General features: G+C 46.9%; 1 protein-coding gene across 4 annotated transcripts in view; it reads right to left on the reverse strand.

Annotated features, from left to right (window-relative positions):
* The window catches only part of CLSTN1 (calsyntenin 1), a 29,645-nt gene extending 20,994 nt beyond the window's left edge, over window positions 1-8,651 (reverse strand). Inside the window, exon 1 of one of the 4 annotated variants that reach the window (XM_077788097.1) lies at window positions 8,513-8,651. In XM_077788097.1, the coding sequence (XP_077644223.1) occupies window positions 8,513-8,579 (67 nt within the window). In that variant the 5' untranslated portion in view covers window positions 8,580-8,651. The remainder of the gene's footprint in view (window positions 1-8,512) is intronic. The other 3 variants (XM_077788098.1, XM_021537792.2, XM_021537793.3) reach the window with 3 other exon arrangements.
* Window positions 8,652-15,101: the final 6,450 nt, after the last annotated feature.

Here is a 15,101-nt window from a genome sequence, read left to right on the forward strand (position 1 = left end):
CTTCCTCTGCTGCAAAGAAATGCAGTGTCTTTCCCTGTCAGCCTCAAAAGGAGTTTTTTCTACTACATCACTAAAGTTGTAAGATCAAATCATGTTCTCTACTAGGTTGTCATCTACTGTGTGACAATCCAGCAGGAGAGTCCCTTAATTATTAAATATCTGGCTTTATGCTATGATCCCCAGCTCAGGTGATCATGAGTGCCTCCTGGATGGTGAAGGTTCCTTAATAGCACATGCAATTTCCCCACACACAATTCTGGAAAATTGCATGTACCGAGCTGCTTTGAGTCTACTAAAAAACATCCTAAAGGGCCTGAAAACAGCCCTTACCAGACAAAACCAAGTAATCTTCAGCAAACGATGCATATAAGAAATGCTTTGCTACAGGTTACAACAAACCTACCAAAGAGCATTCCACAGGCAACATCACCCAGGTTTTGGTCTGCAGGAGACCAAGAACTTAAAACTTATGAAATGTATGCCGGTGCAATTACAGCAGAATATACACTACAGCTTGAACACTACCACACAGCTGAGTCCTGCTACTTCACCTCTAAAGAATTAAATAAGCAGATTGTCAAAACAGGCAGAGGTGGAAGGCTAGCTCAGACTCTTGAATCCGGCCTCTTCAACAAACTAAAAGGGATTCATGTCACGTGCCATATGCTTGCCATGGAGAATTAAAAAACAGTGATAAAAGCACGCTTCAATAAATGATTAGACCTAGAGAACTCATACAGGAAACCATAATACTCCCAATATGCTTTCATCTGCAATCTTTTACTCGTTAGTAGCAACAGCAGTCAGGATATATCATCTCTTCACCCATAACAATGCAGCAAGAAAGATCTCACAAGGAACTGTTTTAATACAAACTGTGTTTAATTACTCCATGTGGTTTCACTTAATATGGCAGCACTGTGTTTATTGCCTCAGTAGGCTCACACAGGCACACTTCCAGGATGCAGCAGAGCACAGAGGCAGTAAATGCTGAGCACACTGCTCCATTCACCACCCCAAGAAGCTCGGTGCTGCAGCACCCTCCCAGGAACGTGCATTTCAGAACAAACCTGCTCCTCTCAGAGCTGCTAACACACACTCCTCCCTCCCAGGGAAGGTGCCAGGAACTGCTCAGGTCTGGGGCTCCCATGGAACACTCAGCCACAACTCACACCTGACCTCAAGAAAACCATGTCACCAACACAGCTTTGGCTTCGGGAGTACAAGGAGGTCACAGTTGTGTTTTTCTGTCAGTACATCTGGGACAGTTACCCCAACTGAAAATCTGAGTCCTTTCATCAGTTCATCTTCATCCTTGCAAGGATGTGGTATTAAATACCAGAACAAATCTCTGCCAGAAAAACCCCTCCATCTCCATTCTAATGCTTCTGAACATGGATTACAAAAATACTTAGGTTTTTTTAATGTTCTGAGAAATCTTCTCCTAATTTAGCAACCTCCTAAATCCCACTACTGCTGGGTAGGGAGTTCTATAAAACCTTGAAGTACTGTAACCACATATGAACAGAATTTTGAGTATGCTGAGCATCTGCAGAGTCTAGTGAACCTTCAAACAACAGGCCCAGTTGAAAGCAAAGTCATGTCTTTTTATTGTGCTGCAGACAATAAAATCATAAAGCTTAAACCCCTTTGTGTTTTGGAAGGCTAAAACATCACCAGATTTTAAAACATAAAGCTTAAATCCCTTTGTGTGTATGAAGGCTAAACATCACTGGATTTTAAAACACCAAAGTTACTGCTGAATATCCAGGAAAGGCCTGTTATCCATATTTGTGATCTACTGACTTCAGCATAACCACACACTGGAAGGAATTCTCAAGCTAGCATTTGAAATATGAAGTACAGCTCATGAGCAATACATCACTGCTTCCCTTCAATCAAACTGAACCAAGTATCATCCTGATCTCAGCTGCTTAAATAGCATTAAATGCTGGACTGTGAAGGGTAGTTTAATTGTCACAGAACTCTTGCAATCTACAGAAATTGTTCCAAGACAGACTGGTAATTTCAAACCAGAACAGCAACCTATCCCAAACTCGACACTAACGAAGTGCCCTGAGCTGTTAATCTCTTGCCATTTAACTGGGATAAACCACACCGGTTTCCTTGAAATACAATATTCACACTATTTGTAAGCACCTCAGCTGGAATCTGCTGTAAATCCCAATGAGCATTTAATCTAGTCAAGTGGGGGGAGCTGTGCTGGCACAGGCAGCTTGAAGACTTCTGCCTGCCTTTTAGTGGGCACAAAGAAATTGCAAGGCCAGCTAAGCACAGGCATCTCCCGGGTGTCACCCTGAATGGAGATGCTCCTGCAGAGCCCTCCTGCTGCTGAGCCTGACAGAACACCCAGCCTAGAGAACACCCAGCCTGACAGAACACCCTCCTGCTGCCCAGCCTGAGAGAACACCCAGCCTGAAAGAACACCCAGCCTGAGAGAACACCCTCCCTGCTGCCCAGCCTGACAGAACACCCAGCCTGACAGAACACCCAGCCTGACAGAACACCCTCCTGCTGCCCAGCCTGAGAGAACACCCAGCCTAGAGAACACCCTCCTGCTGCCCAGCCTGACAGAACACCCAGCCTGACAGAACACCCAGCCTGACAGAACACCCTCCTGCTGCCCAGCCTGACAGAACACCCAGCCTGAAAGAACACCCAGCCTGAGAGAACACCCTCCTGCTGCCCAACCTGACAGAACACCCAGCCTGAAAGAACACCCAGCCTGAGAGAACACCCTCCTGCTGCCCAGCCTGACAGAACCCGTCCCACGAGGACAGCACCAGCCACTCCCAGCTCTGCTCTCAGCAGGTAATTGCTGCTACAGGGAGAGGAACAGCCTCCAACACCAGGTTTGAAAATACCATCTGCTATTGTCTCCTGAACCAGAACAGACCAGCCTGACTGTTCTGCAGCAAAGGGAATGCTCCTCAAAGCAAGGATGCTTCCTTCCCAAAAGCAATGGCTGATGCCGCAGGACACAATCCAGCAGATAACCAGCAGCAACCTTTTCCTGCTGCCTAAAAGAATTAATGAATGTAGATGAACAGGTAGGCAGGGCAGCTGGGTTTAAGGCTAGTATGGAAACTTTAATCACAGGCAATTAAGTCAATCAGATTAATTCAGTTCTGTAATTTGAAAGCAAATACTAAAATTAAATGTACTTATCAAAGTCCTTTCTGAGGACTTCTGTTTTCTTCTTACAAGTGGTCAGAAGTTTATTTAACTCAGATGGGATCTGGCACCTACATGACCAAAGATTAAACACACCTCACCCAGAAAGGACTGTAGTTGGAACCCTTTTTCTTCTAGTTAACTACGTCTAATATACAGTGCTGTCTAGCCACGTTGCATATTGTTAGAATTAAATCAAGATGCTTGATGTAAAAAAAAAAAATCTTAAAAATTAACTGGTTAAACATATTAAACTCAATAACAAGTACTAGAGTTTGAAAGCTGTTTGTTCAATCTAGCGACAGTAACAACAAAATCCTCATTCTGAAAACGTACCTTTGAGACTTCATGAAAAATACATTAAAAAATTCACAAAAAGAGAATTATAGTCTCTGTTAACACAGATGAACTAGCAAAGAGTCCTTTACTTGTCCTGAAGGTCTGACAAAAACTGATTACTGTGTATCTTTTGCTTAATTGTCTTCCTCTGGATGCAAGAGATCACAAGGATGCCTTCCAGTGAGACAATAAAAACTTCAACGTGTCTTACCTTGAACAGGCATAATTTAGTACAGTTCTGATGAAATTTCAAGCAGTATCATTAAAAGAACAAATCTGTGTAGTACCTAACCAGAGCCAAGGAGTGAAGAGCTACACAATAAAATATGCCTTCTCCACCCTGAAAGCAAAGCTGAATAAGAGAAGGCGTAGCCTGGCCTGATTACAATGTGTGTTCTGTCCTGCCCAGCCTGCCACTCACAGCTCCTGCCTCCAGTCTCCAACGAAAAAGACCCAGGATTAACTTTGGATATAAGCAACTTGAGATAAACCAGTGGTAATGAAAAGATGTATTGTACTTGTTTATTTAGCTAAGTTTTCTCAAACCTAGAATTTGATCAAAAGTCACTGTCCTTCAACCAGGTCCAAACAATGGGATAAAACAGAACACAAGTTCTGCTCCAATGCTGACCTTCTTGATAGCATGGAACTCACCCACAGTGCGAGGTTCCAAGACAAACTGCCATTTCCACTGCTGGGCACTGAAGGCAGCAGCAAAGGACGAGGGAGCGAAGCCAGGAGACTCACCTGCAATATCCAGGAGATGCCCCAGGACACGGATTAAGTAAGGGCAAAGACATCCACCATTACCCTCTATGGTTCCTGGCTGAAATTCATCCCACAGTTTCAGATCTCTGTCTTGGATTCTTTGCCACAGTTAAGGAGCACTTTTAACTCCTGCTCTGAACGCTCAACTGCCATACACTGGAGCACAAGATAACATTTACAATCTATCAGCTGCCCACACTATCAGCCTGTACATTTAACACTAACTCTTCAAAGACCACATTCAAACCAATAGCTGTAGGGATTCAACAGGGTTTTATCAAATTGTATTTTGCCTAGAGAAAAATAATTTGTTTATCACCACTTACAGAAAATTTACTGTTTTCCACTGAACCAGTTGCCTAAATCTGATTTTATTTGCACAAAGATACATGGAAGTCTTGCTATAAGCCTGATGAAACTAAGAGACATGCAAATGACTGATTAGAAACTATCTGCAATTTTTACTATCCACAACTGCAACAGAAGAAACATTCAGAGCACCAAAGACCTTAGGCAGAGCTGACCAAATTTGAATTCGGATAAAAGACTGGCAGAGAAAACAAAGATTCCACCACAAAACAGTTTTAATAGGATTAAGACAACAAAGCCTTAATTTCAAGTGAAATTTAAAATATTTTACACTAAACAGAAAACTGAAATAGAAAACATAAGCCTTTAACTACAAAAACTAATTTAATAAATGTTATCTTAAATGTTGCTAATTATAGTGCAAGAGTGGAAACCCCTTTCCTTTTAACTGTTGTCATATTTACAAACTTTGCTCCTTGAAAGGAAACAGTATTTAGAAATACAGCAAACATCACCCCTGTATAGCTGGCACTTCTGGCTCTACTTGTTGACTCCATTTAAAAACAGAGAAACCCACTGGGAGCAGTAGCTGCAACTTGTTTTCAATCAGACACAAAGCCAAGTGAGATGAGACCTAATACTATAAACAAAGGACAGACAGACACTTCTTCAAAGGCACTGAGGTTTCCAATAATCCCTTCTAAAGACTCCTAAGGAGGTTTAGTCCCTACAGAAGCCAATGTGAGTCAATCAGTACAAAACAAATAAATTAGAGCGCAAAATAAGATTTATTTAAGACCAAGGCTTCTGCCTCACTGAACTCTCTCAAGTTGAGGCATCGTTTCTGTCTTTGACAACAATGATAATGCTACAAGATATGTGGCCCTTAACACCACAAACCATGTTTCAGAGAGACTCCCAAGGGAACTAAAGGGAATGAGATAAGGCTCAGAAAAATGGCAGAAGAGCTTTTCTTCAGAAACCTTTATTGACTACAGAAGTTTCTTCCTCTCTGCATAACAGTTTCAGAGCCGCAAGCCACTCAGCTATCACGTACTTGGGCTTCATGGCAGGAAACACTGTTTTACCCAGAATATCAGAATTCTAAATTGTGGGATGGTCACATTATGCAGAGATGTGGCCTGACCTGGGTTTAACTTCAACCCTTCTGACTTTCATGACACACTGAAGCCCATGAGCCCAGCTTCTTTCCACCTCCTAAAAAAAATATTTGCAATTGGTTATTTTGTGTCTGCAGTAACATTACAACCTCAAACCAAAGATACATTTATTCAGAAGTTTCTGTTAATTTTTCCAGCTACCTCAGCACAGACAGCACAACCTGCAGCCTGGTAACATGGGAGAAGACAACCAGCACAGGAGTATTCAAAATGCAGTGTAAACCATGCTTGCCCAGACCATCTCTCCTCCATTTCAGTTTCCACAGCAGTGCATTATTTTAAATAACACATACAGAAAAAGAGATTAAAATTGTTTACATGAACAGATGGCTGTATATAATGCTTTCCCAAGCACTATATATTGTAGAGAGGTCTTGCACTGGTTAATTCTCTCTCTCTCTTCTCAGTGGTTTCTTACTTTCATAAATACTTGGAGAACAAAAAAAGAACAGGCCACATAAATAGCCAAATTGTCTCTACATAATGCTTTAGGGTAGTGTTACATTTCCTTGCCTCTAGAAAGGAGAAAGAACCTACCTAATCCCCAGCCCTATATTAAAAAGGCTGTTCCTGTGTCAAAGAAACATCTGCAGCAAGACTGTGGTAGTAACAAAGTGGTTTGTGGTTTGGATTTAAGACATTCACAGCACCACATAACTTCCTGAAATAATCACAGATCAGCAAAGTTTCTTCAAGATAGTATTACTTCCTTCCATCAATACCCTTCCTAAACGACAGTGAGCTGGAAGGGCCCCAAGACAACAGAGGTCTGCCACTCTGCCTGGTCAGGCCCAGGGAAGCAGCAGCAGTGAGCTGTGCTGCCTCCTCCTCCCGGAGCTGCTCCATTCCACTCCCCAGCCTGCTCTGGGCAGAGACATCCAACTGCTTCACCCGCAAACACAGCCACAATGCACTGCTAGGTACTGCTTTTCCACTGCAACCACCTGAGAAATATTTGGGTCAACTTGATCAATTACAAAACAAATTCAATTAGGAGTTTTGCACCAGCTGGACAGGAAAATGCCTCTTTAGAACGCAAAAATCACTCTCTGCACCCCTTAAAATAACTACAGGGAAGATGGTAGGTCAGCTAGCTCACACCTGCTTTTTGTGCAAGATCACATCCCCCAAATGCTATTTCCCTTTCTTTCCACAATCAACAAAACAAAACCACTTTTCACTCCCCTGTTCCAACAACAGGAATGGCAAAACTGGCAAGTTCAACTGTACTTGGAAAAAAAAAAAAAGAAACTAGCAATACAGCACAAAATGGAAAGCTTACCATAAATGCTTCCAAACAAATGCCTTCCCTAACAACAGGGAAATAAAAACAAGCAGCCCAGAGCTTTCTTTTCTTGTCACTAAGTGCATCTCCACATAATATTATTAACAGGCCTACCTACAGCAGCCAAAACACTGCAAGGACTAAGGCAGCTGCACATACTACACTGAATCAGCCCTCATTCTGTAACTCAGTTATGTGTGATGAAGTTAAACAGATCAGGACCTGCAGTCCAGCAGCTCTGTAGGTCTGACTGAAAACAGGTACTGCCTCCAACAAGCTGCAGAAAATCTGCCTACCAGCGCTGTCCTGGGTAATGCTGCATGAATCTGCCATTTGTTTCCAAGCAGCTTTCTTGGAAAATGGTTTTTTGATCTTGATCTTATTCCTAATTTCAAACGATGGAATTCAAAAACACTGTGCTTGTGTACTGGTGTAGTAAATACTACATTTAATGATAACATGAACGCTGGTGAACAGATTGTACTCGAGGGATCTTACACAGGTAAATGATGGCCACTGTCAAAACAGCTGGCAGAGGACTTTCGAGACATACTACAGCATCAGCTTCTTCTCCCCACACAGGGAAACTGCAGCAAGATGTGTCCATAACGAGCTGTTTTTCAGATCTAGAAGTTCCCTTCAAGGTATTTATAAGCCATTTTACAGCCGCACTTCTAATGTACGCTGCTTTTCAACGCTCTTAAATCTCATCATGCGATCAGCTGAATCTTGCAGAAGCAGCATTCCCGCTGCCAGGGGTAACCTTCAGGTGAGGAGGCATCTCCGAGCCTCTCACTGAAGCCTGCCGGGGAGCAGCCCCGCAATGCGTATGATGCTGCTGCTCCTCGGGATCAATCAATAGCCACACGCCCGCGCTCACATCGCCAACCCGCACGGGCTGGCCCGGGCGCCGCTCCGGCTCATCCCCGCACGGAGCTTTCCCACGCCAGCCCAGCCAGGCCCGCCTGCCCAGGGGTTTTATCCCCGCTCCGGCCGGCTCTGCCGCTGGACCCTCCCGGCAACAAGTGCCGCCCCCCGCCCGCCCGGGCCCCGTTATGTAACGGGCGGGCGGACACAGCGAGCGCCGCCGCCGCGCATCCCCCGCCGGGCCGGGCCGGGCCGGGCCGGGCCGGGCCGGGCCGGGCCCCCCGCGGCTGGCACGGCTCGGGGCCGCCGGGCGCAGGTGAGCCGGGAGGGCGAGCCGCCATCCGCTCGTCCCCTCTGCAGGTGCAATGGCCGCGGCGGAGTCATCCCGGCCGCAGCTCCATCCTGCCCCCTTCCCCAACCCTCGGTGTCCGCCCGCCTCCGCGCTCCCTCCCCTGCGCAGGGCGCCAAGGACACCGTCCCCTCGCCCGCCCGCGCCGCAGCTCGCCAGGCGACCCGGACGGCCGCCAAGGCGCCGCGCAGCCTCCCCCGCCCGCCGCAGCCGCGTTACCTCGAGCGGCCGCGGCCGCTCCGCAGAGCAGCGCGGCGAGCAGCAGGCGGGCGGCGGGGGCCGGCATGGCAGCGCGGAGCGGGGACGGCAGCGCGCAGCCCCGGCTGGCGCCCCCGCTGGTCCGGGCTCCGCTGTGCGGCGGGCGGAGGGCTCGGCTCGGCCCCGCGGAGGAGGAGGAAGAGGAGGAGGGAGGAGAAGAAGCGCTGCGCGGCGCCGCTCCGCTCACCGTCCCTCCCCTCCCTCCCCCGCCCACCCCGCCGGCGGCTCCTAAAATGGCGGCCGGGCCCGCGCCGGGCACAGGCGGGGGAGGGAGCGAACCAACGGCGCGGGGCGGGGGGTGGCCGGGAGAGCCCATTGCGGACCCCCGCGAGCTGCGGCGCGCCCCGCCCCCGGCGCTGAGGGCACTGCGGCAGCGCTGCCATGGCACTCCCTCACGGGCACCGCCGCTCCTTCACGGGCACCGCCGCGGTGCTCCCTCAGGGGCATCACCACTCCCTCACGGGCACCGCCATGGTGCTCCCTTACGGGCACCGGCATGGTGTTCCCTCACGGGCATCGCCATGGTGTTCCCTCACGGGCACCGCCGCGGTGCTCCCTCAGGGGCATCACCACTCCCTCACGGGCACCGCCGCTCCCTCACGGGCACCGGCATGGTGCTCTCTCACGGGCACCGCCATGGTGTTCCCTCACGGGCATCTCCGCTCCCTCAGGGGCACCGCCATGGTGTTCCCTCACGGGCACCGCCGTGGTGCTCCCTCAGGGGCGTCACCACTCCCTCACGGGCACCGCCGCTCCCTCACGGGCACCGCCATGGTGTTCCCTCACGGGCACCGCCGTGGTGCTCCCTCAGGGGCGTCACCACTCCCTCACGGGCACCGCCATGGTGTTCCCTCACGGGCACCGCCATGGTGTTCCCTTACGGGCACCGGCATGGTGTTCCCTCACGGGCATCACCGCTCCCTCACGGGCACCGCCATGGTGTTCCCTCACGGGCATCTCCGCTCCCTCAGGGGCACCGCCATGGTGTTCCCTCAGGGGCACCGCCATGGTGTTCCCTCACGGGCACCGCCGCGGTGCTCCCTCAGGGGCATCACCACTCCCTCACGGGCACCGCCGCTCCCTCACGGGCACCGGCATGGTGCTCTCTCACGGGCACCGCCATGGTGCTCCCTCACGGGCATCACCACTCCCTCACGAGCACCGGCATGGTGCTCCCTCACGGGCACCTCCCGCCCGCCGGGCCCGCAGCGCCTCCGCCGCCGCCGCTGTTTCAGGCGCTCTGGGCTTCGTTTGGCTTCGTACCGCGGGCTGGACAGAACCGGGCCGGGGGAGGGAGCAGAGCGGCCTCCGCAACGCCTCACACGGCTGAGGGGACCTGCTGCCCCTCCGAAGCCTCACACCGCTGATTTAAATCGGTGCCCGGCCAAAGCCTCACACCGCTGATTTAAACTGGTGCCCGGCCAAAGCCTCACACCGCTGATTTAAACTGGTGCCCCTCTAAAGCCTCACACTGCTGATTTCAATTGGTGCCTGGCCAAAGCCTCACACCGCTCATTTAATAAATGCTGATTAAGTCCCCAAGTCGTTGGGAAGAGTTAAACCCCGTATGAAGCTATTTAAGAAATAATTAACCCCATATAAAGCTATTTTGATGCCTTCGCCCTTATATTCACACATCTTTTCAGAAAAACAAGACAGGACCGCTGGGTTTCACCCAACCCAAAGCTGATGGCAGAGGCAGGCAGGTACAGGGACACGCTGGGAATGGGATGCACAGCCCAGTCAGCAGCTCGGATGAACAAACTGCCAACACCTGGTGCTACAAGCATCGGGCACAAACAATCACAGCATCATTTAGTTTGGAAAAGACCTTTATTATCATGAAATCCAACCATTAACCCAGCACCCTGCCTTGCTGTTTTCCCAGCTCTAGAAGTGCAATCCTGCAGGAATGTGTCCAAACACAAACACACCTTGGTGCATCGCTGAGTCTGCCCTGCAGAGTAACAAACCTTTTAGTGTTGTGACTTCTATCAAAGGAAAATATTATTCTGGTTTGGAAAAAATTCCAAGTGCTATATAAATCAATAATTTTCATTAAGTTACACAGAACAAGTCCTATAACAGAAAAGTTCTTTGCTCTACTATCCAAAATTCCAATGAGAAAATATTTCAACAAAGGAAAAAATAATCAATACCATGATCTGAGTTTTGAGTTTTGACAATTAAAATGCAACCAACTTATTTTATAATTAGATCTGAGTACTTATGCTTTGTACCTACTAGCCATTTCACTCCCACAGCGAAATAAAAATAAAGTCCAGAATGTTCAGGATCTTAGAGATGTGGTATTTCCTTATTTCCTGTGCAATTTAAATACCAAGATTGATCTGTGCTGGAAAAGCCTCCTCCTCCGTCCTGAGGCAAGCCCAGGGCTCACTACCTGGTCACCCCACACTCGAGTTGGGGGAGAAAGCAAAGGTGAGAAACCTGGAGAAACCTGCCCTGAAGCAGCCACTCGGGCCTCGGAGGTGACAGAATCTGGTCTGTACAAGCTGGTACATTTGGGCATCCAGAGGAAAAATGTTCTTCCTCTTCCACGCCCAAAACCAACCGCTTTTACTCGCTGTTCACTCTGTCTTCAGAGCCTGGAGAGCCGCACCCTGAGGCCCAAGACAGTGAACATCCCCCGTTCCATCCTGTGCCCTGCAGCTCTCCCCTAGCCAAGGTACTCCAGTTATTCCATGGACTGTAGGGCAGCTGCTCTAGCAAGAGCTAAGACATCTCCTTTTTTTAAATAAAGCTAAAGCCTCAGTCTAAACCTCCTTGATTTCTCAGCCTGGCTAACATATGCTGGATGGCAGATCATGTCAGAAGAAGCCTGTAGCCCATCTGTTGCCAGAGAGCTGAGTCTTTACATTCTGCCAACGCAGCTTCAGCTGACAGGGTGCTACATGATGTGTTTCTCTTTTGTGTGGAGAGGAGGATTGTCCAGCACAGTGTGACTCTCAAACTAGGCTTACTAATGTACCGTCTGAGTAAGAACCACCCCATTAGTAAAGATTTGCTAGGCAAGATCTCATCAGTTGAAAGATGATTGCCCATTGATGAATATATGGCATAATACACACCCAGTACTCACCCAAATACTGGATTTTGATTAGGAATCTAACTATGGACACAGCTTTAATGTCAATGTAAAGGTATCTGATGAGGGCTGAATGTCTGGCCAGTCAGCATTCACATACACATTCTCTATTAAAACATTTTTTGCGAACTAAGTTATCATTAGGTGTGGCAAAACAACATTTTAAAAGTGCTTTGCATTTCACTAGGGCTGTATCATGCATTTTAACAGGAGAAAACAGAGCACCATGGACCACAGTGAGAAGGGGTTTCAGTGTTACCATCAGGACTTGTTTAAATTGTTCTGATTCTGCAGAATTAGGAAGAGGAAATGCTTTTAAGAGAAGAAATGCTATGTCTGGGTAAACCTTATTTATTACACAATGACACTACCAGCTCAGATGAATTAATCAGCTGAATCAGTCATGCTGAAACTGGGAAATTTCCAAGGAAGGAGAAGGCATTGATGGCATTTCACTTTCTAAGCAAAACTCCTCCGAGTCAGTTGTGACTAAGGCACTGATTCAGTAAAGCAAACAATTCTTTAGGCTGTATTTTAGGATCAATTCAATGGCTTTATTTCCTTGGGTGGCAGAGGTTTGAACAGGCAGTTGAGAGGCTGATACAGACAGGATGAGGTGAGGCAGCCACATGAAATCCTGATCCCTGTCACCACAGATGTTGCACTGGCACTTACTCTGGAAGTGCGGCAAATACAACATCCTCTCATTTTGTTTCACAAAGCTCAATTTGATTTCAATCACCCAGTGTGGGACCTGCTGTGCACCAGTCCTGTCTGCTGTTAGGCAAGAGCTGTCCTGTTCCTCCTGTCTGCCAGAGGAAACTCATTTCCCACGCTGACAGAGATCCTCATTCTATCCCAAATGCCACATGCCATTATTTCAGAGAAATTCAGGGAACTAACTTCAGCAACTTCATTTTACCACTTATCTCCCTCCTACTCTCTGACCTGCTTCTCTGGTTCCAAAAAACCATTGATCTTTATTTTACTGGTAAGCAACAAAACTGGAACAAATGGCTCCTGGCAGGACATGTTTTCTGTTTCAGCTGAAAACCTATCGGCCTGATGTCCTTGAAATGCACAGTGTGACTAATGCCTGGCTTGCAAGGACCCAGGAGGACACATTTATTGTGCTTGTCAGAGTGGAGCTGAGCAGCCAGAACAGGAAAGATAGGGTGATAGGGAGAAATGAATGCATTTGCTTGCTCCTGAAAGGCAGGCAATGCACACTGAATACAGGGAGCAGCAGGACGTGCTCGGGTGCATCAACATCAAATCCGGATCTGCTTGTTAGAGTTCAGATCACAAATTATTTTGAATACATGCAGAATATTCACTGTTACTTCTGGACATTAGACTTGCCTCTTGTTTGAAGGGATTTGTACAGGGAAAGAGCCCAAACTTCAAACAGTCTAGAACTGCATTGAGAAAATGGTTACCTTAAATAAAGAGTCTGGAACCAAGTGTGGGCTTGTTTTTCATCTCAGTGCAATTAGTGTCTGCATAGTAGAGTGTTTGCAGATGACGATTTCTTTTAATGGGAAGTTAAAACCCAGCTTTATCTCCTCCACCAGTTTATCACAGCTGCCCTGAAACCACTTCTGAAAAGGGACCAATTGCCACAGAGACTATGCAGTAATTAAACTCATGAGAGAACTGCATGCACACCCAAGCTAAATATTAGATGAGGGCAACAAGAGAGCAGCTCTGAGAAGCTGTAACAGCACCACTCTAGCTGCTCCCATCCCCACTGGAAAAGGAAATAAGACAATCCTGAACTATTTGGGGAATTTGAATTTTGGTGTTTTCTGGTTCTGACATGGCTGAAGAACAAAAAATTATGAGGCTAAGAAAAAGATAATTCGGGGTGAATATAAAGGATTAATTCCGCACAACAAGGTCTATGAAAGCCCAGAATACTCTCATAAGGCAACAGGCAGTAGTAGTGGCATCTTTTGGTCATTCAAAAGAAAACCCCACAACAATGCCAGAGCAATGCCCCTGCTAGCTGGAAGACAAAACACACACATAGGTGACCTGTTAGAGAATTTCTAATCTTGCTGTCCCCAATATACACACTCTGAACACAGGCATAAAACTCGAGTGTTTTTAGATTCAGTAGATTAAGACTTTATTATTATTATTTTTTAATGCTTTGGAACCTGACTGTATATTTTAGAGGAGAAAAAATTACAGGACTGGTTTTCCCCACACTTGAAAATTTCCAGAACTGCTTTGATCATGTATGAGAATTGATTTAGGGGATGCAAATGAAGGCCTTGGCAATCTGAAGAAGAAAATCTTCTCCCCTGACATTTCTGAATGTTCAGAGAATTCTCAACAAGCCATTGAAGTAGGGGTTCATCAGAGAGACAAAAAGAAAATCCAATAAGCAAAGAAGTACATGAAACCAACCAGCTCCCTCACAAGAAAGCCAGCAGCATTAGCAATCTTTCTACCTTGTTCAATTCTTCTTCCTGCTCAGACTCACCTTCTGTAGCAAAATATGCATCCAGAAACATGAAAGCAATGAAGGGGAGATGCAAGTTCTTCCTTACAAAGAGAGACTGAATATTCTGCATCATCATTATAATATTTTACAACTCATTAGCACCTTCCATCCCAGGATCTCCGAGCATTTACAATCGTTAATTAATGCACTCTAACAATACTTCTGTAAAGCAAAAGGCAGGTGTCTCGATACTGTGGTGACAGGTGCATTACAATTGAATAAGACAGAATTTCCAGGCTTTCCATTTACATATTTAGGAAAGAAGGGAACAAAGAAGGGAGGGAAAATTAACAAGTGCTGCAATAGCTTGAAATACTTTGAATCAAGATATACTGTAAATACCTTGAAATACCTGGAACAGACTGGCTCTCAAGTCTTTACCTGAAAAGCAATACTTGTTAAAGACCTCAGTAATATTTAGGCTTTATTAACATAAGTATTTGCTGAGTGGAGAACTATAGATTTTTTTCCCAGTTCTATCACAGATGTCCCTCTGGGACAGTGTCTTGCCCCTACCCCATTTCTTTATCTGACAACATGGTCCAGTAACACACCTGATATAAAAGGGTGGGTGGATAAACCAACTGGTATATTTTCACCAGGAATTGGTGACAATGTTTAAATTTCTCAGCTTACAGCTGTTTTATATTCGTTAGGCTCATGGTATTCTGCAAACATCTGGTCACACAATGAGGTTTTCCTCTCTACCTTCCCCCTGCAAGGAAGAAGAGCCATGTGCATGAGTATTCCCCTCCCCAAGAGCCATGTGGGAATGTAAAGGCATTCTCTGAATTCATTACCCGGCCCCACAATATGATTCTGCCTTTGTACGGGCAAGAAAATGGATGTTAATTTATTCCTTATTGCTAATTTGAAAAGGAGCACAAACACAACAGTTCCATTGCAGAGACTTCTACCAAGGGTGTAGT

Source organism: Lonchura striata, chromosome 24, assembly GCF_046129695.1.
Source record: "Lonchura striata isolate bLonStr1 chromosome 24, bLonStr1.mat, whole genome shotgun sequence".
Taxonomy (NCBI): Eukaryota; Metazoa; Chordata; class Aves; order Passeriformes; family Estrildidae; genus Lonchura; species Lonchura striata.